The following is a 27,077-nucleotide window of genomic DNA, read 5'->3' as shown; positions in this document are numbered from 1 at the left end:
CGTGACGCTGCGGCGCGCAGGCGGTGACGTCACGGGCGGGTCCCGGCGCGGGGCAGCGGGAGCGGCGGCGGCGGCGGGTACCGGGAACGGGGAGCAGGGACGGGGAACGGGACGGGAAGGGACGGTTTGGAGACCGCCGGGCCGTGACGGGTCGGCGGGGAGGCCCCGGTCGCTGCCCCCGGCCCGGTTCTCACGGCCGTTGTCCGCAGAGGCCGCGGCGGGAGCGGTGCCGCCATGGGGGAGCTGTTCCGCAGCGAGGAGATGACCCTGGCCCAGCTGTTCCTGCAGTCCGAGGCCGCGTACTGCTGTGTCAGCGAGCTGGGCGAGCTGGGCAAAGTCCAGTTCCGCGACGTGAGTGTCCCCGCGGACCCGGGCGGACGGGGGGGATCGGGACCCCCCGGGAGCCCCGCGGGATCGGGAGCCCCACCCGCCCCCGCCCCCGTGTCCGCAGCGCAGAACCCCCCCGGGCGGCGGGGGGAGCGCTGACCCCGCGTCTCTCCCCGCAGCTGAACCCCGATGTGAACGTGTTCCACCGAAAATTCGTCAATGAGGTCCGGAGGTGTGAGGAGATGGACCGCAAGCTCCGTACGTTCCCCCCAGGGCTGATGGGGCTCTGAGACTGCAGTTTTTGCTGATAAGCCAATCGAGGCATGCAGAAGCTGCAGAGCAGCGTTAGGAACAGAGCAGAGAGGGGTGAGGGCACGGGATTAACCTCCTGGAAAGGTAACTCTGACCAAGTCAGTCAGTCTTGGAATAGGAGGTGAAAGGACTCTCAGCTGCTGATGGGGTCAGGTGCAGGTTCGGGTGACACTGGAGTGTCTGTGGTTAACACTGTTGATGCTGTCTCCCCAGGGTTTGTGGAGAAGGAGATTAAAAAAGCTAATATTCCTATCATGGACACTGGCGAAAACCCAGAGGTGCCTTTTCCACGTGACATGATTGACCTGGAGGTAATGATGTGTTAAGACTCAACTAGTGTTTCACTCAGAATGGAAACAGGGAAAATTGTCCTTATGGGTCAATGCCTGCAGAGCTCAGCAGCAGAGGGGCATTGGCTCAGTCCCCAGCTGGCCCTGGATGTGGCTTTGCCACCTCACATGGGCTGGGTGTGACTCACAACACTGTGCTGCTTCTGTGTTTATCCAAGCAGAAGTGAAAGCCCTTAATAGGAATTTCACTGTCAAAATGAGCCAAAACCTGCTGGAACTACATGATTTATGGTGGTGGGTCATAAAGTTTATTAGGGTTTAATGATTTGAAGAAACAGCATCAATCCAGTCCATAAAGGACTGGCTGAGTGTGAGAAGTCTGCAGTTGCCTTAAAAGAATGTGGCAAATCTGGATCTGTGCCACAGCACTGTGGAGACACACCTGTAATTCCATAGAAATTAGGTGGGGATGTGAAGTATCTCATCTGCTTCCGTGTTCAGTGCTAGACTGAACAGCACTTATTTATCAAATTGCTTTAAGTCCCTTCTCTTTTTCACGTCTTGCAGGCAAACTTTGAGAAAATTGAAAACGAGCTTAAAGAAATCAACACCAACCAGGAGGCTCTGAAGAAAAACTTCTTGGAGCTGACAGAATTAAAATTTATACTGCGTAAAACTCAGCAGTTTTTTGATGAGGTCAGAATACCGGGGGGGGGGTTAACACTTGGGGAGCTGGTTCTTCTAGAAATTACCATTTTTATTCTCAGATATATTTCAGTTGCTCTTTTGGGTAGCAGCATCATTTTATGCTTTGTTTAAGAAAGCTTCTCAAATTGTTTTCCATTTTTCATGCAGAACACACAGCTACCCATGATTTACCTCCTACAATGCTGGTTTGGGTTTGTTCTAGTTAAGCGATGATTTGTTTAAAAATTGTGTAAAATAGTTAAGACATGAGCATTTTTAAAGCACATCAACAGCCCCGAAATTTGGTGCTACAGTGCATACTGTCCCAAGTGGGTTGGAGTCTCTTTGGTGCACATGCAGAGGAGTTACAATCAAACTGAATTTGTCTTCAGCCTTTGAACTGTTATGTGGAGACTAATCAGGGTCATAATATAAAGTCCTCTGAAGTAATAGATTAATTAATTGATTGAGCCTTTGATCAAATCCTGAAGGTTTCAGAGGTCAGTTCTAGAGCAAAGCTGCCATATAAAGTCTTTGACATTTTGTTAATTATCAGCTGGACTGGCAGCTTTCACTGGATCTGAGAGGAGCTTCTCCAGTGTCATTCATGGCACCAACATAAATCCTGCTTGGGAGAAGACACAACCCTTCCTCGTCTAGGCAGTCTTCCCAGAGAGCTCCTGGGTGTTTTTCAGGACACATTTTTGCCGAGTAGTTGTCCTGTTTCCTCTGATTCCAGGATTTGATCAAAGAGTTCTTGACAGAAGTGGCTCCTGGTGTTTACGAGGGCTGTTGTCGAGCGGAGCTGGGCTCCTGCACGCTTCAGGCCATTGATCTAACAGTTTGTTTCTTGGTGTTTTGGCACAAGATGCTGCCTGTTCAGGCACCGAGGTTGGTCCTGTGCCACCACCAGTCGTAGTCACTGCTGACACAGATACTGCTGCTGATGTGAGGGTTGATGGGTCGTGGGGTTGATTTCAGTACAAAAAAAAAGTCGTCTTCGAGTGTTGAATGTTCACTTCCTGTTTGTCCAAGGGACACTTGTATTCCCTGATAATCTATTACTTTGCTGTGTTAAGGTGCTACCACCTGTTCTGAGTATTAAGTAAAATCAGGTACAGCTGGTGCTGAGCACTTTTATGTCAAGAATGAATCCCAAACTAGTAAGGATTGGGAGGGACCTTAGAGCTCTTCCCCTTCCACCCCCTGCCATGGGCAGGGATACCTTCCACTAGACCAGGTTGCTCCAAGCCCCATCCAACCTGGCCTTGTTAATTCCTGTCCTCTCTGGTGAGAGCTGCCCACTGCTTTTCTTCAAGTGCAGGTTGATCATACTAAGTTTAAAGATGAAAATCAATTTTCTAAACAGTCCATGTCAGGTCACCCACGAAAGGGAGCTCGTGGCAGCCTTACATGAACCGGCCACAGAGAGCTTAGATATGTTCTGCTCCTCTTTGATAAGGTTTTCTCTAGTAATAAAATATACCAAATAACATGTGCTGCTCTATGTAAAAGCAAGCTGAACAGCTTATGGGTGATGTTCAGTAGAACATAAGTGTGGACAGTTTAAACCTGTCTCAGTTCACACTGTGCTCAGCAAACAGGCAAGTGAGAGCCCTGAGCAGCCCAGGGCATGTGCCTGGTGCTTCTGCTCACCATCCCAGAGTGGCCAATGCTCCCTTTCCCCAGACTGCCATTGCTCAGCACCTTCAACACTTGAAGACTTCAATGAGTGGTAATTAAGATTGTGTTATTCATAGTAATGAGTTGCACAAGAAATGGCTGGCTCTCCAAATTCCTTCATGCTTGGTGTTCCCTCTCCAGAGTTTGAGCACAGGGGGAGGGTGGGTGGCAAAATGTTCCCCTGTTCTTCCTGTGACCATTCCAGCCCAAGAAGCCATTTCTTGTTCCAACACACCATGTTGATGATTATGCTCCTTTTCTCAGTCTTCTTGTCTTTGCTTATGAAGAACAGTATGAGCTGGAGAGATTTCTCTGAGAGCTTTTCCTTGAGTGTGAGCGTAAAAGAAGACTGGAAAAGTAACGGTTAATGGCATGCAGTCCCCTCCTCCTCCCTCTAACTCTTCTGCCATCTGCTTTTCTCTGTCTGCTTTGCATCTGTCACTTCTGTCTGGCTCTGGGTTAATTGTTAGATGGTGACATGAATCCTTTTAAGTTCTTGTGAACACTGATTTTTGTTCTCTTTGTGACCTGGAAGGGGCTTGAATTGTATTGGGTTGTGTTGGGCATCCAGAGCTGTTACAGGACAGGACTGGAATCAAGAAATGGGGAAAATGAACCACTTTTGAGATTCAGGGTGCTGATCTGGGTACTGATCAGGGGAACAATAAGCAATTTAAAAATGTTCAATAGGGAAAGCTCTGCTTCTTGATTACTGGCATGGAAATGTAGGGGAGTTCCAATCCTGAATGACCTGATGTAGTAAAAGCACTCCACAATAACTCTGACATTTTATTTGGTGCTGGCAAAAACTCGTATTCAAAGTAAATTTCCCAGAACCCTGTTTTCCCACGTTGGAACTGGATAGTTCTTCCATTTGCACATATTCTCAATATTTTAGTAAAACTGGTCTAACCTACATTTATTCTAAACTGTTTTGTTTTGTAATTCCATCCCCTCTAAGCAGGACGTGTCCTGAATAAAGGACACGTAACCCAAAGGGACCAAGGTAATGTTAAAAATTTATAACAAATTCTCTCAGGTGGGGCAGATCCAAAGTTGTCATGTGTGCTGTCCTTCCTTTTTCATGTTTCATCTGCTAAAACGTGGTACACTTCACAAAAAAAATATCAGACAGTGTCTTGATGACTGTGAATACAATACAAGCCTCTTAAAATTGTAACTTACTGTTCTTCAGTGTCCTGAAATTGAGATGTCAAACAATCACCAGGATGTTTGGTCTGTGTGTTTCTTTTTGGGGTACCAAACTTTCTTATTTTGGTTGTGTCCTCTATGAAGCAAAATTTTCATTCAGTTTTTTGATGTTGCAACAAGTTGCCTTAAAGTTGAAAGGACCAGGAGTTCCTCGTGTTGCCTTTCCAATCTAAATGAAGGGCTCCCTCCCTTGTGTGACGTGGGTAAGCTGCAGCTAGTGTTTGTACAAGCAATCGAGCTGCACTGGGTGTCAGCCTTGCAAAAACTCTTGTATATGACAAACACTTTTATTTACCAAACAATAAAGTGTTGGAGATGTTTTTGCTAAAATTCTGATGCAACTGTGGCCCAAATAGAGAAGCTGGGGCTGAGTCACTGCACTTTTGCAAGGCTGCACTGTGTGTGAGCATCTGGCGTGGCCTTGGCTCTTCCACTGTGTTTCAGCAACTTCCCTTGGTGGCTCTATGAGGAAGACCTCCTGTGTACCACAGAGGGTAGACTTGGGCCCTCTGGTCGTGCTCAGGAACTGTGATTTTTGGCATTTCATTATATAAGCTGCAGAGGTAAAACTTAAGTGTGAGGCGGGGTTGAACGAGTGTGAAGACGGTGCATTAAGAGTGATGTGATTTGAGCATCCTTGACCTGAATTGCTGACACTTACAAGCTGTATTCCTAAGAATTTTAGCATGCAAATGAGTTGCAATGAGGGACAGTGTAAAACTGTCCTGTTTTAATGCCTGGTTGTCCAAGAGCCTCATCACCAGCCTGCCCTAAGCAACCCATCTGGTGTGTCTGGTTGTAAGACATGGTGAATAAGGATAAATTAATTTAATATCTGAGGAAATATGAAAGTCAAGTGTGTTTCTCTGGTTTGTGCCATTAAAAATGGTTCTTGGGAACATCACTTGTACTTAAAACTTGAAATTTTTTTTTAATTCTGCCTTTCTTCAGACTTATATATCCCCCAACCCCTTTGTTGCAACAATCCTCAAACCTTTCTTGTATGGAAGCCCTGCTGAGCCATTTCACTTTTCCTCTTGTTTTTCTCCTTCCATGTGTAATTCTTGCTGTCTTTTCTGTCATCTCGTTCCTCTTTTTGCGGTCTTATGTTTGTTCTTTCTTTTCTTCCTTCTTTTCTTTCTTTGTCTCCCCCAACTGTCTCCTGGCTCCTCATTCCCTGCATGCCACTAACTGGTTTCATTAGATATTAATTGATTTGTGAATTCAGGCTGAATTGCATCATCAGCAGATGGCGGATCCAGACCTGTTGGAAGAATCCTCTTCACTGCTGGAGCCGAGTGAGATGGGAAGAGGTGCCCCACTCCGACTTGGGTAATGGCAGTTTGGGCTATGACTGGCACTGGGGTTGTTGGATTGGGGATTATGAGCCTGTGGAATCAGCAATGATTTGATCACAGCTGTGGAACTTTCCACCCCAAGCAGATGAAAACTGATCTAAAACCAGCTGTTGCTCTCTGCTCTTGTCCTGCCTACATTAACTTCCCAGTTCGTGATTGTGCTTCACATGTTTCTCTGCACCAGTGAATTATCCCAGTTTGTTCCATGTAAATCTGTCTGGTTGTTTTTGAGACCTCCTGAACTCTCACAGCTTTGTTGGAAGCTGTAACTACCACGAGCACATAATGCTCTGAAATAAGTGCATAGTTCTATATCCTCTTTATCAACTGCTTCCAGGCTTCCTTGTGTGTGTGTGTAATTCTTTGTCTGGATGTGGGTGTTTGGGCTGGTGAGGTCTGAAGCATGAGCCCAGGGCACAATCACTGGCAGCCGTGGCTGCTCTAACCCTTGCAGCCGATGTACCAGAACCCCTGGGAAATGGAGCCTAGAAACTGTATATCTAAATGCATTTGTCTCTTCTATAAGCAGTGGTTTATTTTTACAAAAAAACCCACTACCTGTGCAGTTGGTTTGTTGTGTGTTACCTCCGTTATTTTTAGAGGACCTTCCATTTTGCTTAAAGAGCTAATGTTAAAACGAGCTCTTTGTAGCTCTCCAATGCGATGCTGACCCCCCCCCCAGTTGCCGTGGCGTGCTGGGTGTGAGGCTCTGGGGTAGTTTGGGTGCAGCCCCTCACATCTGTGCTGTCCCCTGGCAGGTTCGTGGCTGGCGTGATCAACCGCGAGCGCATCCCCACGTTCGAGCGCATGTTGTGGCGCGTGTGCCGCGGGAACGTGTTCCTGCGCCAGGCCGAGATCGAGAACCCGCTGGAGGATCCCGTCACGGTAACAGGGACTGTCGGGGGCAGCAGCACAAGCCTCTGATGTGTAACAGCTGTGGGCCTGTAGATGGAAGCCTGTGTCCCTCTGAGCTCCCTGCAGCAAACGTTTGGGTCACGTCCCTTCCCGGCACCTACTGCAGCCTCTGAGCTTCAGCGACAAATGTTTTCCCTTTTTAGTGAAACAAAAATAGCAGGCTGGATGGGCAGTGCTGTTGAAAATGAGAAAACAACTCAAAACATGGACTGCAGCAGGTCCTAGTGACTTCTCTGGCCCAAACTACAAGTGCAGCTCCTGTATGTACACAGTTCTGTGTGACTGGTGATCCTCCTTGGAAGAGGCTCTTTGGGACACAGGCAGTGTGTCAGATCTGAAACTCGTTTACTCTGAACTTGGACTTTTCCTTTTTTCTTAATTTGCTACTCGATAATTTAAACACCTGCCCGAGAACTGTTGGCTTTAGTAAAAATAGAAATAATTTAGTAAATTATATAAAATTATAATTATATATTATATAATTATAAAATTTATATCTATAAATTTAGTAAAGATAGAAAAATAAACATTGTGATTGGGCCTGGTTTACATCCAGTGTCCTCTGCACTCAAACCAGTGGGCACTTCCCAAACTTGGGGAACCCTTGCTCTTACCCAATAAAGGTTGTGTGGGGTCTGCATGGGAGCTGCCCTGGAACACAGACCCAGGAGGTGAAGTTCAGTAACACCTCTCTTTCTCACAAAAGACTGATGTGTTCCCTTGTCCCTCTGACCACTGGTAGCTGACCTGTGGAATCATCTGTCTGCTCGGAGAAACTTTGTTCTTATTGTGCAGAACTTCCTTAAATTGAGGTTACACCTAATGTAATTATTCCTGAAACATTATGTTAAAATTTCCTAAGTAAGGTAGAACAATAACTTGTCAACAAATGCAGGAAAGGGGCCCTGGCTGCCCCCACGGACACAGCTGTGCAAGGAATGTGCCGCCGGCCTCCCTGGGAAGGGAGTGGTTAAACTCCCCTTCATCTTATCTTCGTTCACTCTGTAGCTTTTGGCTTGATTCTGTAGATGAGCTGACTGCACTATGTGCAGATAAATATTTCATTGCATCTCCATTATTTTTGGAGATCTTCCCAGGTTTTCCCTTTTATTATATTGCATAGAATCAATAATGGATAATCTGGGACATTTTGCTTCAGTGAACACAAATACAATGCAGGTATTCTGTACTGAGGCTGAGAAAATCGCTCTCCTTGTGGCTGTTTCAGTGTTACTCAGGTACATTCTTGACCCACTGTGCACATCTGAGCTCTGATGTACAGACTCAGTGGAAGGAAAAGGAGAGCTCTGGCAATTAGCTGTCATGCTAATTTCTACAATTCTTTCCTCTGTTCTTAGGGGGATTATGTGCACAAGTCTGTGTTTATCATCTTCTTCCAAGGTGACCAGCTGAAGAACAGAGTCAAGAAGATCTGTGAAGGGTATGAAAGTCTGACAGCTGGGCAGCTCTCAATTATTTTAACATTGACATGACTTGGTGTTTCTCAACTCCTTATTTCACGGTGGCTGCAGGAGCACATGTTTTGACAGCAAATGAAATGTGCCATAAGTAGCTGAAACATATTTTACAGTCAAACTTGCCACTCCACAGCCTGTAATGCTCAAAAGTATACAACTGCTGTTCTAGGGAATGCCAAAATGAAGGGAACTCTGGGACAGACCTGGTGGGATAGCAGTGGGATGTTCTCACAGGGGAGACAACAGTGAGTGCTTCTTGCAGCAGCTGCTGCTAGACAGCATTCCCCTGCACTGGCTGGCCAGCCTCGTGACTGTACCCTGAGACACTGGGAGCACAGGGAACAGAGGATTCTCTCTCACTTCCGTTTTCTTTAGCACAGCTTCTGTTTTGACCTAAAGCAAACTTATGCACTCCAGTGATTTAGAGCCTGGAGCTCTGCTCGGCAGTCTCTGCTGATCAGAAACTTCTCTTAAGGTGCTTCTGGCTTTATTTCTGAGCTCAGGCTCAGCCCTGACCAATTGATCTTATTTCCATCTCTGTCACTGAAGTGCTTCCCTGTCTTCCAGGTTCCGGGCCTCCCTCTATCCATGCCCAGAAACACCCCAGGAGCGGAAGGAAATGGCTTCTGGTGTCAATACCAGAATTGATGATCTTCAGATGGTAAAATAACTGGGGTCAATGCCCTTTCTTTCTTCTTTTATTTAGTGATATAGTTGAAAACTCCTCTGCATCCTATTAAAACAGGAGGAATTTTGGCCCTATTACATGACTTTGTTTTCAGCTCCAGGTGGCTTGAGAGCTGCAGCTCAGCAGTGCAAGAGAGATGTTTGGAGACTGCTCAGTTGTTTCTGTGTCAGGGTTTGGAAGGGGGTGGTTTGATCTTTCTGTAGGGCTGAGCAGTTCATGGTATACAAGTGAGTACAGGGAACTCCATACCAGGGAGCAAAGAGGAACATGTGTGTGTGAGGAGATCCTGTGTGCTAAGGCTCTGAGAGCATGTTGTGTAATTGTCTGTTTCATCTGCAAGTACTTTGAAAACATTTAAACGTTTTTCCAAGCTGAGATAACAATGCTAACATTAACTTAGCTCTTCTTTTTTCTGCCTGTCTTCATATTTTCACGTTGTGCTGTCCTGAAGAGCTTCTGCTTTACAACTAATCTCTTGTGCAGCAGCCTGAGTGTTGGTAAAAAGTAACCAGCACCCAGATCTCCTGGGTGCCAGTTCTGAAATACCTGGTGCTTGCTTCAAGGAAGAAAGGCAGTATGTAATAATGCAGAAGGATTTAAGGGATTTGAGGCAAAAATTAAGACTATGTTAGAAATTAAAAGGAAAAAGAGTTGAATTTGGCCTGCTTATTTGATACAGAAACTGTCTCAAGGTGGGAGTTGTGTAGCACGGCTGTTCAGCAATTTGAAAGTTGACAAGAACTCAGAACCAATGTAACTGGGAGGATTCAAAGCTGCATGTGCTCTGTGTCCTCACTTTCCCTGCAGTCTAAGACTTTCCACTCTGGAAATCTGACTTGGCCTGAGTTCGATATGTTCCAGTTGGAAAACAGCCTCAGTAGGAAGCACTTTCTCCTTTTCCCTTCAGTAAACAAGTTTTTCAGGGTAATTTGTGTGTTTTTCCAAACAGCAAACCCCTCACTTGCAGGGCTCTTCTCTGCTCTTTTAACCTGGGTGGAGGTATAATTTTTCCCTGTGACCTTGGCATAGTTCATTGTTTGAAACAACCACTGACCTTGGGGCTGGAGGAGGAAAGTAATCAGAAAGCATCCCTGGAAAAAGTGTTTAGGCCCTTTAGCAGAACTAATTAACATGGGGCATGGGGCAGCCTGTGCGTGGGGTAGGGGAGCGGGCTCGTGGTTCATCCTCTGTGGGTAAGGCTTGTCTAGTCTTTGCACCTGGCCTCACCTTTTTCCTGCATCTCTGAAAGGTGCTGAACCAAACAGAGGATCATCGCCAGAGGGTTTTGCAGGCAGCTGCTAAAAACATCCGTGTCTGGTTCATCAAAGTGAGGAAGATGAAGGCGATTTACCACACCCTGAACCTGTGCAACATCGACGTGACACAGAAGTGCTTGATTGCTGAAGTCTGGTGTCCTGTTGCTGATCTCGATTCCATCCAGTTTGCTCTCAGGAGGGGCACTGTGAGTAGCTGCTGTGCCCGTCAGCTGTGGCAGCACTGCATGGATTCATTGGTTTTTCCAAATTGTGAGCCTCTGAAAACCATCCCCTTGGGCTGTTGGAATCAGCCCTCCCAGAGGACAGTTTATTTAACATGCAGGAATCATGATTTATACATAAATGTAACAAATATGTTGTGTAAAGGTTTAAGTTCAGGAGAATGCTGGACTGGTGAGGACTTTCCAGTGTGTGAGTCCTTTGGTCCATTTAGTTATCGTGACTGTGCTCTATAGTCTTGATGTCTGGATACAGGAGCTCTCCAGGATGTTGGCAAGCTCACCCTCTGCTCAGATAGACAAGAGAGTTGAGTGTCTTGAAGTCCTTTCACTTGCTGTTTTAAAAAAACAAGCGAACTCTATTGTATGCAGAGAACGTTCACCCTTACTCCAAGTGGTTCTCCTCCTGCCACACAAAGTGGAGAGCAGTGGAATCCTGGCAGCCTTCCTCAGCTGCTCCAGTGTCTCATTGTGCAAGCACACTGCAAGCATGCAAGCTTGCAGTTTTCCAAATGCCAGCAGGAGAGCCATGTCAGACTGTCCTCCGGTGCTCCAAGGGTGGGTTTACTGATCTCCCCTTTGGCTTTTTTCAAACAGGAGCACAGCGGATCCACCGTCCCTTCTATTTTAAACAGGATGCAAACTAACCAGACCCCACCCACCTACAACAAAACAAATAAGTTTACTTCTGGCTTTCAAAACATTGTTGATGCTTACGGCATTGGGACATATCGGGAAATAAATCCAGGTAAATTTGGACTTAGAGCAGTCCAAGACATCCATCTCAGTTTTTTAGTAATGATGTTTCTCTGTATTGTCTGACCCGTGTGGGAATTTCTAATACTCAACAGCTTTCAGAAGCAGAGGGGAAGCTGTGGAATTTTATTGCTAAATTGCCTGAATTCACCATGGTGAATCTGGGCTGACTCACACACAGTGCCCTGGGACTGTCATCTCTCTTCCCTTACAGCACCCTATACCATCATCACCTTCCCATTCCTGTTTGCTGTGATGTTTGGGGATTTTGGCCACGGAATCCTGATGACTCTGATTGCTGTCTGGATGGTGGTGAGGGAAAGCCGGATTCTGTCCCAGAAGAGTGACAATGAGGTGAAGTGGCAGATCATGCTGAGATTTGCATTTCAAACAAAGAGTTGCTGCTTGGTTTACTCCCATCCATTTCCCCTGGAGTTGACAATGTGCATTATTCCTCCTTTGGAATTTGTGAAACACATGAATAGGCTGGGAAGCCTGAGGAGCACGGACGGACTTGAGTCGTGTAGTTTCATAATAGTATTGAGTTGCTTTGCTTTTTCTTTCAGATATTTATAGGAAATTATTCCTTTTTCTTGTCTGCAGAAAATTATCAAGTAGTAGATAAGCTTGTGTAAACAAATCACCCCAATTTCTGTATGTATATATCCTATCTCCTCAGTTCTTTCTATTTGCTGCTCAGGGTGGGATTTGCTTGCTCAGGGCTGACAGGAGCTGAGCCAGAGTTGAGATACACTGGCAGAGCATGGAGGAGGCTGACAGGGTCTGTGCTGCCTGGTTGCAAACTCACGCTGCCAGCTGGGGGTTGCATCAGGCTGTGCAGTGCAGTTTATCCTCTCCAGCTAATCTCAGGTTCCCTGTGGACAGCCACACCACCCGTTTATCCTGGTTATCAGATTCTGTGCTGCCATGCTCCCTCTTGCTCCCTTTAATCCCTGCCAAGGGGAAATAGAGACTTTGAGCTCTCAGTCCACACAGCTGATGTTTGTCCTACAACAGACTGAGTTCCCTGGTTTGTCTTTAGGAGGGACCTTCTCTGTTCTCATGGACCTTCTTTGTTCCTTTTGTGTTTTTACACTAGATGTTCAACATGGTGTTCAGTGGTCGGTACATCATCCTGCTGATGGGGCTGTTCTCCACATACACAGGCCTCATCTACAACGACTGCTTCTCCAAGTCCCTCAACATGTTTGGTTCCTCGTGGAGCGTCCGGCCAATGTTCACTAAAGGCAACTGGTCGTGAGTAAACCCTTGGAAACTACATAAAGACAGACAGTGAGAAGCAAGTGACTTGTCCTTCCCCATTGTCCTCCCACTTCAGGAAAACAAAAACTTCTGAACTCGGTCTCACGTAGAATTGGAAGAGGGCTGTGAATGGGACGATATCTATCAAGTTTCAAAACAGGTGGTTTTTTTCCCCAACAAATTTGTAAAGATGCAGTTTCTCACCTTCCTCCTCATAGACATTGCAAGATTCCTGTCCCCTGCACCTGCCTTCTTAGTGATACTGAGTAAAAGGTGGAGAAACAGGTTTTTTATTGATTTGGGAAAATCTCTAGGACCACATAGGAACCTTAAAGTTCTCTCAATTTGAGCTAGTCCTTGCTCTCACAAGGGAAGAGTGTTGTTAGTTTTTACACAAAGAGGATGGCATTGCTTGTGTTAATGTTTGTGTAATGTTATTCCCAAACAGAGATGCCTTGCTGGAGACCACCCCCCTGCTGCAGCTGGATCCTGCTATCCAGGGAGTGTTTGGTGGGCCCTACCCCTTTGGCATTGACCCGGTAAGAGCTCATCCTTCCTCTACAGCCACCTCTTTCCTGCAGCTTTGAGCTCCCATCAAAACAGGTTTGATTCCTGCTCAATGGTGGGCTCAGTCACCGTGAGACTTTTCCCAGCAGAAAACCTTGTCTGCTCATTTCCCCAAAAGATATCTGTGGGACAAACACAGCTTTAAAAACCTGCTCTTTCAGCCTGACATTTCCTGGCTGATTCATACTGTTTAGCTTAAAGGGAGCATTTTTCTTCTCCTGTTTTCCTTTCCCCAGTGTTTGCCTGACTGGGTGTTGTTTTTCACAGATCTGGAATATTGCCAGCAATAAGCTGGCCTTCCTCAATTCCTTCAAGATGAAGATGTCTGTGATTCTTGGCATTTTCCAGATGCTCTTTGGTGTCGCGTTGAGTCTCCTCAACCACATGTAAGTGCTTTGCTCTGTTTTTCTCATGGTGAGGGGAACATCTTTGGGTGTCGTGTGTGTTGGTTTAAGATGCTGGAGCCTGTCAGCCCTCACCTCCTGGTGGAAGGTGCAGTGCAGTTGTTTCTGGCTGTGTGTGGAACTGTGTGTGTGTGAGGCAGTTCCTGTGCTCTGGCCCAGCTGTTGTTGAGCTGCTGAGTCCCTGCATTGTCGTTCCAAAGACACTCTTCATGCTCTCACTAAAAGCTTTTGCCCTAATTCTAACGAAATGTAATATTAAACTCTCTTTTTTTTTTTTTTTTTTTCCCTGTAGCTATTTTAAGAAGCCACTGAACATATACCTTGGATTTATCCCAGAAATGATTTTCATGTCCTCCCTCTTTGGATACCTTGTTATTCTCATCTTTTACAAGTGGACAGCCTATGATGCTCACACATCGAAGGAAGCACCGAGCCTCTTAATACACTTTATCAACATGTTTCTGTTCTCCTATGAGGATACCAGTAATAAGATGCTTTATAGTGGGCAGGTGCGTGCTCTTGCTAAAACAGGATCAGAGATGCTTTGTGATATTGGAGCATTTCATTGACCTCCTGATAATTGTGAAATGAAGTGTGAAACATTTTTCCTCTGTGACAGAAGGTTTCTGAAGGCTGATAATACGTGAAGTTGAAGAAGGAAGGAATAATCCCTATACCAGGAATTTAGATCAGTCTGAGCATGTCAGCTGTGGCTCCAGAACATTTGGATCCTGATTAATAGTGGAATGCAATTAGGAGTATTGCCCAGTCTCTGCAATGTAGTGCCTCAGCTTAGCTCAGACACAAACACCGTTTCCTTCTAGCACTATGAGACATCTGTCAAATTCTCATTCACTGCAGGATCTTTTGGATTTTTCCCTAATCTAACCCAACCTCAGCATTGAATGCTGTATTCAGTCAGTGGGGTCAGCTGCAGGCCTTAAGTACAGCTCGTCTTGCTGTTCCCAGAAGAGAGACGTAGTGCAGCGTCCACATGCTGGGAATTCAGCCGTGCTTGCTGGGTTCTGTGTGTGTTTGAGCAGTGGCTGCCACTGAATCACCTGAGACTTGTTTCTTTTGCAGAAGGGGCTCCAGTGCTTCCTCGTGGTCGTGGCATTGCTGTGTGTGCCGTGGATGCTGGTAGCCAAACCCCTGGTCCTTCGCCAGCAGTATTTAAGGAGAAAACACTTGGTGGGTGACTCCCCCTTATATTTTCCACATGAAAACTAATTTTGGTTTAAAAGCTGTGTTTTCCATCTCGAGCTTGGATACATGGGTTCACACTGCATTGAGACTTGTAAAGTGTTTTTGCATATTCCTGGGCATACAGGGAGGTAGGTGTTAGTGGAGACAGAGTGTTGCCTGCCTGCTTCCCAGATCCGGATCCAGCATCAAACCTGCTTTTAAAACCCCTTTATGTTGGTAGCGATCAGAACAGTGTCTCTGGCTTGGGCTTCAGCAGCTGGTTTAGGAACAATCTCATTGGCTGCTGGATGCACTTCTGTGCCTGGGCTAGGCTGGCAGTTTCCCATTGATGAGAAACAGAGATGGGCTTGGTTCGCAGACTTCTCAGCTATCTTCGTTAAAGCAGTTTGGATGGTAAACGATAACAATTAAAAGGAAAAACAAACTTCCACAGTCACGTGAGAGGTGGTCTGCTGGTGTGCTCTGTAGGTTTCCAGCTGCACTGTGAAGTACCTGTGTGTGAGATGCAGGAGTGTGGCACTGGTGTGAGTTCTCCCTGCATGTCGTGCCGAGCTGTGAGGATGTGCAGCAAGTCAAAGATCAGTTCAGTTACGGACACTCCCTCTCCCTTCTCTGACCATCTTTCATCCTCCCATGTCCCCTCCATTCGTCTCCCTTTCTCTTTTTGTTTTCTTCCTCCTCCCTCTCTCTTCTTCCATCCACCCCCAGGAAGGGCAGCCCGAGGAGGCCCAGGGCAGCACGAACGCGCAGGCGCTCGAGGCAGCAGCGGCTGCAACAGTGAGTGCTCTTCAAACTCGCCTGATGCATTACAGATGGGAGTTGGCTTTCTGTCTGATTATCGAGGGAGCATGGAATGTATCTGAGTATCGTAAGGGAATGACAAGTGCACCTTTAGGGTGAAAAACACTTTCTCTTGGAAAGAGCAAAGTTCAGCCAAATTGATACATTCTGGATGAACACCCAGGCTGGAGGATGATAGTTGTGCGTGCACAGAAACACTTCCTTGCAGGAGTGCTGCTTGAATCCAACATGCAGAGCAGCACAGGAATTCCTGCTACCACATCCCCCCAGGTTAAGTTCCCCTTTTTTTCCTTTTCTTGCATATTTGTTTAAGATAGATTAGGATTCTTCTCAGGGCAGCATTTCTGTTTGCATTACATGTTCCCAAACACACAGTAATGTGATGGCCTCCAGCAACTCTCTGTCAGTAATCACTGGATTTGTGACACCTCTACCTTGTACACACTTTGACCTGAAACTGTTATGAAATGGTTGTGTACAAACAAGCCTCTCAGTGGCAGTTGTTTCGACTTATCTGTCTAAGCCTAGGGATGGCCCTTTCCTGCCGGAGCTTTCTGGTGAGGATTGTGGCAGCCTCCAGAACTTGATCCCCAGTGCTGCCTATTTCAGCTTGGTTTTAGTTGTGAATGCTGCCTGGCTGACTAGGAAGTGTGAATCTCACTGACTGTGTGAAGCACATCAGGCTCTCCATGTGCCAGGAAGGGACGGTTTAGCTGTTTCTCTTGTGACATTTTAGTTTCCGCACGGAAATGTCAGGCATGAAAATGGATCTTTTGTGCATGATCCATCCAGCGTATGAAGTGCATCTCCATCAGGGAACTGCAAGGGGAGGTCTTGTGTGAGGTGTGCTTAGAAGGATCAAGTAAATAATTGGAGTTGTTGGAGCCGTGTTTAGGTTGGATGGTTTACAGGGAATGGATACGAGTCAGGTGCGAGGGAAAAGCTGCAGAAGTGCAAATTCACACAGGCTGGAAATACATAAATAGAATATTGACATGAGTCATCAGTGACTTCTGGTGTTTCAGAGATGCTGAAAATCCTAATAAAAGCACTGTCTTAGTTGTAAATGTGGGGGTTTCTTTTAATTTATTTCTATTCACAGTATAAACACCTACCAAATTTGTTTTTAGAAACCTGACAAAATCTTTAATTCGCATCTGGCATTTTGGACAAATTTATAGTTCAGCCTAAAATGAAAGCAGGCTTATAAGAACAAATGAGGTAAAAGAACTCTGAGCAGCTGTTCTGCAGGTCTGTGCAAGTGTCAGGTCACAGGACCCTCAGCCTCCTTGATCTGCATGGGCATCCCTGAACTTCTGGAGTCTGGGTGTGGTGGGTCAGCTTGGTCACATCCCATGTCACAGGTGACCCAGGACAGCGCTGAAGCTAGACACAGGGTTTGTTTCTATTTGTGGTGTTGGAGTTTCCTTCTCTGGGGATCAGACTCACAGGGGTCAGGTGGGAACTACTCCTGGTTCCAACGTTTCAGCTCAGTCTGTGGGTTGTTCTTTTCCCTTTGAGTCCTGGAGGTGCAGCTGAGGGTCAGATGCTGAACGTCAGAACAAATGTCTGTAAAAAAAAGCTGCTTGCACAAGGTAGTTTCCAAGCAGGGAAGGTCTGGTTTCCTGTGTGATGTTGGTGTGCCTGGGGCTGGTGGGAGCGAGTGTGTGTGTGTGTTTGTGTCAGCGTGTTCTGCTCTGTGACCTGCTCCAGGACCCAGCAGTGGTGTGTCAGTGCTTGGCCAGCCATGCTGGGGAGGACATGGGCAGTTGCATATCAGAGCCAGCAAATGATCTCTGAGAGATTTGCCTTTATTTTCCTCAGGGTCGCAGTAACACAGTAGAAATGTGCCAAAGATTCATTCAGACAGACTTTTTTTTTTTCCCCAGCCCCAGCAGGAATCAGCACCTTTCCCATCCGAGCTGGGAAATACCTGCCTTAACCTGGGCCTTAATATTTAATATTTTGTTTTCCTCTGTGAGCTGCTGCTGCACATGAAGTCATGAGAAACCTGCAGTTTTGCACTAAAACCCAAACAACACTTTGCTCTTTCTTTTCTGCATGTGTCAGGGCACGCACAACTTTGGTGGGATCCGGGTGGGCAATGGCCCAACGGAGGAGGATGCTGAGATCATTCAACATGACCAGTTATCTACCCATTCTGAGGAGGGGGAAGAGGTAAGCACCTGAGCATCCTCGCTCTCAGGGCACTGCACTCGGCAGCAGGATGAGCTCGCTGGGACTGAAGTTACTCATTTCCAGGCTGTTTAAACAGCAACATTCCCAGTGAAGTGTTTTCATAGCAGTTTTCTCACTGACTGTCTCTTAGTCACTCCTGGGACTCCAGAAAAAGCAGCATAATTTGCATATCATGGGAGATGTGGCTCTGTTTGTCCCCATGACAAGGAGCCACCATCTCAGGGGTGCACAGCACTCCCAGGTGGTACATGTTACCTGCTTCTCCCACGCCCTTGGAAATCCAGGGGCTGTATTTCTGAAGCGCTGAAATCCTGTTTATATATTCATTTTGACTGCTGGGGGTAATATTAATTACTTCCCTTTCCTCTGGGAGAGGAGAAGAGCAGTCATCTCACGTAGTTTGGGAGTTTTCTGATGCCTCTGAACGACTGCAGCAGATCCTGCCTCTGTAGTGCATGGGATGTGTTACTGCTTTCCGTGGCGTGTTTAGGAGGGAATTGCTGAATGTGTTCATGATTAATGTGATCGAGACACTGAACTAAATGTAAATTTGTGTTTTCAAGCCTACAGAGGACGAGGTGGTAAGAGCACAGCAGCTTTGCCTTCATGTGTACCTGGGCCATTTCCCATTGATGTAAAACGTGCTGAATTGAACATGTTATGTCACAGCATCTTGTTTTCAAAAAGATCTTCCTGTATACATGTTACAGGCCATTTTTAATTCATACATGCATACATTAACAGACTTTTAATTACTTTATCTGTACAGCTTGTCTGTCTGATCCCCTCTCTGCAGGTCATTCCCAGTTACCTGGGAAGCTGCTCAGCTGGAGGTCTGAAAATGAAAAGTTTTCACTTTTTGAGCCTCTGGAGAAGTCTCGGTTGCCTTATGTTGTGTCTTTGGTAATTCTGTGCTGCAGTAAACTGTTTAAAGAGCTTTTTTCCCCAAACTACCTGCCAGGTTAAGGATGACACTGGTTGACTCAGTGAGCAAATACAGCACAACCAGTCCAGTTTCATGTAGTTCAGCAGCTGAACTGGGCAGAGGCTTTGTGTAAAAGAGCAGCTCCATTCTGAGAAACTGCTCTTCCATAAGCACTTGTAGTAATTATTTAAAAAATGGGCTTAGCAGTACTCATGCAGGATTGAGTATAGGTTTCAGCACTATCAGGTAACCAATTTTATTACAAAAAGTGCAAATGCTATGGAAATCAGAGCAGCTTGACCAGGGCACTGCTGCTAGAAATTGTGCTGACAGTGGTTTGCTCAGAGCTCTGCTGTGCACAGGCCCATGTGGAATGGGGGGCATGGGGCAGCGTGCTGGTGTACCTGATATCTCCCTGAACCTGGGGAAAATGGGTAAACCCACAAGGACTGTGCCACAGCAATCTCAGTGCTCCCACTCCTGGCACAGTGGTCGTTCTCTCAGGCAGTTGCACTTGGGCTGTGAACAGTCATTGTTTAAACATTTCACATTTCCCACATTCCCGGAGCTGCCGCCCGGCTCGTGTGTGCGGGAGCTGGAACTGAAGAACTTCACAGCTCACGTTCTGTGCAGGAAGAATTAGGCTTTTGACAGCTAATTTAACTGAATTGTTTGAAATATTTATTGCCTTGGATATACTGGGGGAGAAATAAGAATATAAATAGCTTTGTGTTCATGCCTAGAGCGTTAGTCACTGGATGTATTTAAAACATCGTGTTCACTTAAATCTGAGCAGTTTCTGGAGCATGGATTAAATCCAAAATGCAGGGAATGCTTTCCCAAGCTGCAGAATAAGAAACTGCACTACATGGTAGACTTCCTTGTAAGTTCTTTTATTATTGCAGAAAATTACCAAGACACAGAGACTTTGCCAGTGAATGGTGCACAGATGTGACTTTTTCAGGATAGCTTCATGCATTATTTTTGCTTTCAAAAAGGGCAAGTTCATATCTTGCAAAATGCTCCTGTTGCTCCTTTAGCAAAGGCACACACTGTACAGCTTGGAGCACTGTCTCCTTCCTGTAGAGGCACCTCTGAGGTACTGGGGAATGCACACCAACGCCATCTTCTGCTGAACAGTCTTTTCCTGGCTGAGCCCGTGGATGGATTTGGAATATCTGACTTTCACACACTAGAATGTGAAAACAATATTCAAGTCACAGCGTTTGTCGTTCTGCAAAACCTGGCGAGACAAGATCCATTTTTGCATTTATAAAACCGATGTGCTGAGCCAGGAGCAGACAGTGTCAGTGTGCAGCGTCACACATGGTGTCCCTGGCGATAGCAGCAGGTCCCCTGCCCGTGTCCCTGCCTGGCTGGCCCGTGCCGGGCTCCCAGCTCCCCTCACCCTGTGTTCCCTTTGCAGTTCGACTTCGGTGACACTGTGGTGTACCAGGCCATCCACACCATCGAGTACTGCCTGGGCTGCATCTCCAACACCGCGTCCTACCTGCGGCTCTGGGCCCTCAGCCTGGCCCACGCACGTGAGTGTCCCTCCTGGGGCTGAGCTGGGGGTCCCTGTGCCTGCTCCCCCAACACAGGGGGAGGCAGGGACACGAGGGGCCTCTCAGGGCTCAGCTGGCACGGGACAGTGCTCTGTGTGTGTGAGCTGGGAGCAGTGAGCTGCACACAGGGTCTGCTCCCACAGCTCTGCTGAACGGGAGGGAGGGAGCTAAAGACACGGAACAAGCAAAGAGCTGCTGAGCAAGCACTCTGCCCTGTCCTGTGTGACAGCTGGAGGCAATGTCCTGACACATTCAGCTGTAAAAGCTCTGGCCCCTTTTCAGTTTCCCACCTCATTGTAGTGGAAGTTTGGTTGACTTTAGTTTTTGGTTGACTTTAGTTTGGTTGACTTTAGTTCCCACTGACACAAGCCCTCTCCTCCCCTTTCTCCTGGCAGAGCTCTCGGAGGTGCTCTGGACCATGGTGATCCACATTGGCCTCAGCGTGAGGAGCCTGGGGGGAGGCCTCGGCCTCTTCTTCATCTTTGCTGCTTTTGCCACCCTGACAGTGGCCATTCTGCTGGTCATGGAGGGGCTCTCAGCCTTCCTCCACGCTCTGCGTTTGCACTGGTGAGTCACTGGGACGTCCAGAAACTTGGGGAGCTCTTCATAGCAAGAAAATAGATGTCACCTGGACTGTGCAGAAAGGCCATATTCTAGAAGGCAGAAAGTCTTTAAAAGAGTCAGATTTCAATCCTGTTGGTAGAGCAGCACCTGTCTCCTGATTGTTGCTTAGAAATTGTGGAGAGTAACTGAGCTCTGCTTAAAAATAAGCACTAAAAGGCTAAGGCTTTAAGACCAAAGCTTTGGGACCAGGGGGTAGGGAGGCTCTGGGCAGATCTGGGCAGATGAGTGTGCTTGTGGCTTTCAGCAGGACTTTCTCGTTCTGTCTTTTTGTCTTTTCCCTGGTTCCTGTGTTTATTGTCTTTCATGTGCAATAGCCACTGACTGCAATTTCCTTCTCATGCTCTTATTCATCATCATAAGACCTTGCCTTGGACAGGAGTGGCTTTGCCCTCTGCCCTCAGGGTGCTGTGGGATGGCAGCGAGTTTTTGCTGGTCTTGCTTTTTGCAGATGCTTTTGCAGCTCCTTTCCCATGATCACTGAGCTCCTGTGTATGCAGCCAGCAAAGCAGAAGGAATTCCTCTGCTCCCAAGTGTGGAAAGTGTTCAAGAGCTTTCTCTAATCCATGTTTAAGAGCACTTATTGTTCCACTTCAGATTGCCTGGTTAGTGGACTGGTGGGATCAAAGGAGCAACTGGGAGTGGGGTTTGCTCAGCCTGAAGCGTAGGAGAGTCTGTGCCTCTGTGGGGTTCAGGCAGCTGCCACCTCCTCAGGCTGCTGATTTCCTGGGGGGTCAGAAGTGCAAAGGGAAGTCCCATGCACATCACAAGGAATGTTCTGTCTTGCTTAAATGGGAAGAAAAGTTTGGGAGCACTCTCTGAAAGTAGTTCCGTAAGTGCAAAAGGTGCAATGCCTTTAAAAAAAAAAGGGGAAAGAAAATCAGCCTTTTTGGACTTTTCCCCTGCTTGTGTGGAGGGAAAACTTTGGCCTTTTGCCCTCTCCACTGGCAGCTGGGGGGTCCTGGCCCACCTGTGTCTCTGTAGCTGAGTGAGCTGAGCTCACTCCAGGATCCCGGGGCGAAGCCATCTTGTGCCGAGGGAGCAGGGGGGCACTGCTGGAAATGGCTGCTGGATGGTGCCTCTGTTTTTCCTGGCATCCAGCCTGAACCCTCCCTAGCAGTCACTCGAGAGCTCCCCTCTGGCTGGACGGAGGGCCCTCACCCTCTCCCTGCTGTCACCGCGGGGCCATTGCAGCAGCGACAGCAGGAGCCCTGCAGACCCTGCCAGGCACTGAGAGCAGTCCAAGGGGAGCAGAGAGCAGCAGTGCTGTAACTCCAGATGTGGTGGGTTTGCTCTGCAATTCCTTGTGGATTAGAGGATTTCCAGGGTCTGGCCTCTCTGGGCTGTGGAGCTGCATGGCTGTTTCTGAGCAGCAGCTGGGGAACAGCTCTGAGCAGCTGCTCTGGGCAGGCTGCTTGGCTCCTTTGGCACCCACAGGGATGGGCTCAGAGCAGAAAGCATGTTTTTGGGGAGGTACCTGTCTTGTGTTAATAACCACAATCTGCACCTATGGATACGGCTCACAGATACCTGGAACAGGTGTGAGCTGGAGGTCGTGGTTCAGGCAGGAGGTGGCTGCTCCCATTGCCAGGCTGTTCCTAAAGGGACATTAAAAAATCATCTGTAAATGTGTCAAGAGAAGACATAAGTCAGTGAAATGGCAAACAGGGAAACCCAGGTGCAGCAGCAGTGGGCACACAAATCACTCCAGCCCAGCAGACCAGTGCAGGGCACGGCCTGGCTGCAGAACTGCAGTGCTTATCAAAGTCCTGTTATCCCTAAATGTGTTTTTCAGACTTGCAAGCCTATCATTTACACGCTCTGAGAGAAAGTCTGTTCAGGCTCAGAGCCCAAACACCAAGTTTAAGGCTCTATTTCAGACTGCAAGTGATCTGCTGAAATGATTTTGTGTTTGCTGTGTTGCTTATCACAGGGAGGCACCTTCAGTTGTTCCAAAGAACACACTGTTCACATTCCTTTTTGCTCCTGAAGCAAAAACAGGGTGTTCCAATGGCAGGTGTTCCCTTTTTAGGAGGAGAAAGGGGGAGTGAGGGTCAAATACAGCTGTCCTGGAAAGAGCAGATGGGATTTTCTGGCTGTGGGAGAAGAGTCACCTATCAGGAATTCGAGGTGTGGGTGGCTCGGCCGTCCTGGAAAGGAGGAGGAATTGAGCATGTGTTTTACTGGTGAGGGAGTGCCAGGTTGTTCCATGTGCTGTGCCTGGCAGTCCCAAAGGAGGGAGGTTTACTCTGTGCTTTTTGAGTGTGCATTCTTTGAGCAGGCTGGGTTTCTCAGGACATTCTGGAGTGGAGGCAGCACCCAGAGTGCTGGGTGTGCATCAGGGCTCCACTGCAGGTCAGCACTGGTCTGAGCTGTCGTGCTGTCAGCTCCTTTTACTGTAACTCTCCTGAAATAGTTTACCTTTCCATATGCTTTTCAGTGATGCAGTTTGACGTGAATGTTCAGATTAAAGCAGCTTCCCCCCTTTTAAGCTAGTCAGCTCTTCTCATGTGAGCCAACACAGACTGTGCCCAAAAGGAGAAGTTTAAAACTGTATTCAGAGTGCTGCTTCCCTAGAGGTGTGGGCGTGCTGGAGCTGCATCCTGCTCTCAGTCCAGTGAGTGGGAGTGGTAGAGTCCAGCTCTCCACTCACCTGCCAGGATTTGATTTTCCTCTGTAAGAGTCACAAGCCAGTGCTTGCCTGCAGCGTGGCTGCAGGAGCTGCTGCTCCGAGGGGCAGTGCAGCCTCCTGTCAGGCAGGATGGAATCTCCCACAGTGCCTTTTCAGGAAGGAGTAACTGCAACAGTCTCTGCACAGACACCTCAGTGGGTTCTGACTGTCAGGTGTGCTGGAGGTCACCCCTCTCAAAGTGTGCCTGGGTAACACCTGACCCCAGGCTGTGGCACCTGCCTTTAGGAACACAAACACCAAGTGGGAATTTGCAGTTGTACCAAGTGACAGTCGGGGTTCCTGTTCCACAGCTGCCTGTGCAGCTGCTCCTGCTCATAGGACTGGAGCTGCCTGGTTTTCCAGTGTGGGTACCCCGACTCTGTGCAGTTGGAAAATCCACAGAAGTGGATTGCAGTCCAGCAAACACTGACACTAATGATTAATGCAAAAAGCTGCAGAGTGGGTTTGCTGTAGCACTGCTGCCAGAGAGCTCCTGATCTGTTTGCTGACAGTGCTCACTGTCTCTAAATCCTCTGCAGACCTTGGTCACCGATGGGAGACACACAGAGAGTTTAGCAATAGACTGGGACATGTGACAGTCAGAGCCTGGGAACAGTAGTGCCTCGTGCTGGGTTCTGGACCTTCCTGGAGACAACTGCAGAAAACCCCACTGACTGTTTATGCTGTGATTATTTGGTTCAATACGCTTTTCTCACTGGTTCTCTAACCTAAGAGCAGCCTCTCCTCCATCATCGGGCCTCCAGTTGTAACAGTGTCCAAAGGGAGTGTTTGGATGTCAGGGCCAGCTGGAACTGTGAATCATCAGGGTTAAAATTTCAGTTACAGTGGGTTTGGGTGACTCAGATACCCAACCCTCTGCCTCTCATTTCCCTTTGCTTACAGAACAGTTATTTAGTCACAGGATATTTATGGAGATTATCAGGGTTCCTGAAAAACTGGAGCAGGTTGGCAAGGAGCCCTTCCTCCCACACGGAAAATCCTGCTCATCCTGGGGATCCCTTGGCCTGTGAGGCAGCAGCAGATACAAGATAAAGCTGGTTTTTTTCTGAGCATTTGTCTCCTGGGCTCTGTGGGGAAATCACTTTCTGCCAGCTAAAGCCAGCAGCTCTGGAGTTTGCCATGGGGAAAAATAATTCAAATTTGTCTGTTTTTCGCTGCATAAAAATCCTTCTCCTCAGCTGTGTTAAATGCTCCCCAGTTTGCTGTCACTTACTGCCTGCAGAGACTTTGTTTTCCAGCGGATCATGCAACGTAAAGTGTCTGTGAAGCCCAGGCTTGTTTTTGCTGGGAATCAGGGGATTAGCTTCCCTGACCCTATTTGGCTGTCGCTGACCATTGGGCACTTCTCTAGAATAATTCTTTTTTTTTTTACCCGAGTTCATTAGGGGCAGCAGCAGCAAATGGGGCTTTGCTAACGCTTGGCTGGAGCCAGCAGGCACATCCCAGCACAAGTGCCTGTGGGGGGGATGAACCAAATGTGCCACAGGGAATAAACAGCAGCGGCTGGTGGGGGAGTCTGAGCTCAGCGTCACGCGGCCGAGGCTTGTGCTCACACAGGAAAGGGAACTTTAGCAATGAGCTGGTGTAGAAAATGCTGTGTGCTCCCTGTGCTTCCTGGGATTTAAGTGGGATTTAAGTCCGTGGACAGTTCTCTGCCCCACACTGAAACATCGCACACAGATGGGAGGTTCATCCCAAAAGGTACAATATATTATAATACCTCTTTTTCTCTTTAAAGCTTTTATTTTTTATAGCCAGTAATCATACTTTTAACAGAGTTCTTGCTAACTGCTCTTGTTGAGAGCTGCCTTTTTTAATGAGCGATTGCTCTTCCCTCTCTTGCAGGATCGAGTTCCAGAACAAGTTCTACACTGGTACTGGGTTCAAGTTTCTCCCTTTCTCCTTTGACACCATCCGTGAGGGGAGGTTTGATGACTGAGCCCCCCCACACACACTCCAGCAGTGTTAAACACCGTGTGTGTGTGTGTGTATGAATGACTGACCCTCCCCTCCTTGTATGTCTGAGTCGTGTGTAACCCCCCCCCATAGTGACAGTAACTTATTGCAGCACTCTTGAGCGTTACCATGGCATCCCAAAGCCACGAGCTTTGATGTTCTGGGGTAGCGGGTGACACTGGATCACAGAAACTTTTTGTTCCTTATGTTTACTCTCGAAGATACCAAGTGCATGATGTGTCTGTTTGGTGTGCAGTTGTGTTGTGCATTCCCTGTGTTGTGCATTCCCTGGCAGCTGATCAGGGCAGAAGAGAAATGTAGCTGTGCTGAGGGGGCAAACCAGTACATGGAGAAAAGACCTAAGAACCTCAGCTCCAGAGCGAGGGCTGCTCCCCCTCATGTTGCTGGAGGCTGTGGTGGGGAGGGGGCTCAGGCCTGGCTGTGGCCTGGGGCTGGATGGGGAGGGATGAGCTGTGGTGTTGATTGTCATCTCTCACCACAGGTACTGCCACTGGCAGTGGAACTTCTGGGGTTTCTGGTTTAAAGCCAAAGGTTGCAAAGCCCTCAAGGCACGTTGGGTAGTGCCTGTATGGACTTGGCATTGGTGGAGGCAGCTTTTGCACCGGTGGAGGGACCAGTGGCTTACGCTGTCCTGTGCACTCCAGGTCTGAGGAGCACTTTAAGGGGGAGCAGAGGCCCAGGGAGGTCTCAGTGGTGTGTCCCTGCAGTATCTGTTGCTTTCTCTCCTGCCTGAGCTGTCAGTAATTCCTTGCCCTCCTCAACTAGATGTAGCTGTAGCAGCAGTGGGGTGTTAGTGCTGTGTGCAACCATCGTGTTTAATTCTCACAGTGGAGCTGAATATTTGTATATGAACAGATTAGAACAAAAATGAGAATCATTAACCTGGAAGTGAGGAGGATATGCCTCAAGGTACTGGGCTGCCTAAAATTAGGTGAGAAAGGTACATGTGCACTGCATGCTGCAACGTGTGCAGGGCACAGGGACCTTCATGCTGCACCTGGGCAGCCCCTGGGTGCTCACTGGGGTGTGTTTACAGACCTGTTTGTAGACTGAAGGGTGAAATCAAAGTGGAGCTGCAGGTGGAGCACTGACTCAAGACCTGGTGTGTCCCACTGTCTGGATGAAATGCTTGACAGTTGCTGACAGTCACTGTATAAATTAAATGAACTGCACAACAAGTGCTTGGTCTGTTTTCTGCTTTCTCTGCACTCACTGAGGGGGTTCTGGGACAGCCCCTCATCCCTGACTGACACTGGGCAGAGCCCCAAAAGCTGCTGGGGGCATCTGGGACCTTCGGTGTTCCTGCTTAGGATCCTTGTTACCCCCATGGCCACAACCAGGGGGTGGGCAGGGCTGGTTTGTACAGTGAGACCAGAGTGACCCTGCCCGGGCTGCAATGTCTCTGCACTTATCGAGCCCCGGTGACATCCTGAGTGAAGACCAGGCCGGGGCCGTTTGTCCCGGGACGTCCTGCCCACCCCGATAAACCCCATAACGGTGGAACGAGGAGTTGTGCAGGAGGAAAAGCTCCAGCTTGATTAACCCGGGTGCTGTGGGTGCTCTTGATGGGAGTGGGGCAACACGGTCTGCATGCCCGGGGCTGTGCCCTGCTCCCGGCCCCCCCAGCCGCAGGGACCCCCTGCTTCCCCCCGGGGG

General features: G+C 47.9%; 1 protein-coding gene across 5 annotated transcripts; it reads left to right on the top strand.

Annotated features, from left to right (window-relative positions):
- The first annotated feature begins 1 nt into the window (after position 1).
- On the top strand, positions 2-26,599 carry ATP6V0A1 (ATPase H+ transporting V0 subunit a1). Of its 5 annotated transcripts, none has more exons than XM_051794812.1 (22): positions 2-77; positions 210-351; positions 507-585; positions 853-950; positions 1,497-1,625; positions 5,740-5,843; positions 6,628-6,754; positions 8,143-8,225; positions 8,830-8,923; positions 10,200-10,412; positions 11,043-11,193; positions 11,416-11,555; positions 12,301-12,458; positions 12,913-13,003; positions 13,299-13,417; positions 13,728-13,944; positions 14,519-14,626; positions 17,513-17,620; positions 18,205-18,222; positions 19,993-20,110; positions 20,527-20,698; positions 25,290-26,599. In XM_051794812.1, exons 2-22 carry the CDS (start codon positions 235-237, stop codon positions 25,381-25,383), a joined length of 2,538 nt encoding a protein of 845 aa, XP_051650772.1. In that variant the 5' UTR covers positions 2-77; positions 210-234; the 3' UTR covers positions 25,384-26,599. The 5 variants fall into 5 exon arrangements, with proteins under 5 accessions (XP_051650772.1, XP_051650773.1, XP_051650770.1 ...); XM_051794813.1 differs by having other exon boundaries at positions 45-74; XM_051794810.1 differs by lacking the exon at positions 2-77 and having other exon boundaries at positions 5,761-5,843.
- Positions 26,600-27,077: the final 478 nt, after the last annotated feature.

This window comes from Manacus candei, unplaced genomic scaffold, assembly GCF_025592945.1.
Source record: "Manacus candei isolate 608988 ecotype Guabito, Panama unplaced genomic scaffold, ASM2559294v1 h1tg000040l, whole genome shotgun sequence".
In the NCBI taxonomy this organism is placed as follows: Eukaryota; Metazoa; Chordata; class Aves; order Passeriformes; family Pipridae; genus Manacus; species Manacus candei.
Note: the sequence above shows the minus strand (reverse complement) of the source record. Positions and strands in the feature narration are given on the sequence as shown.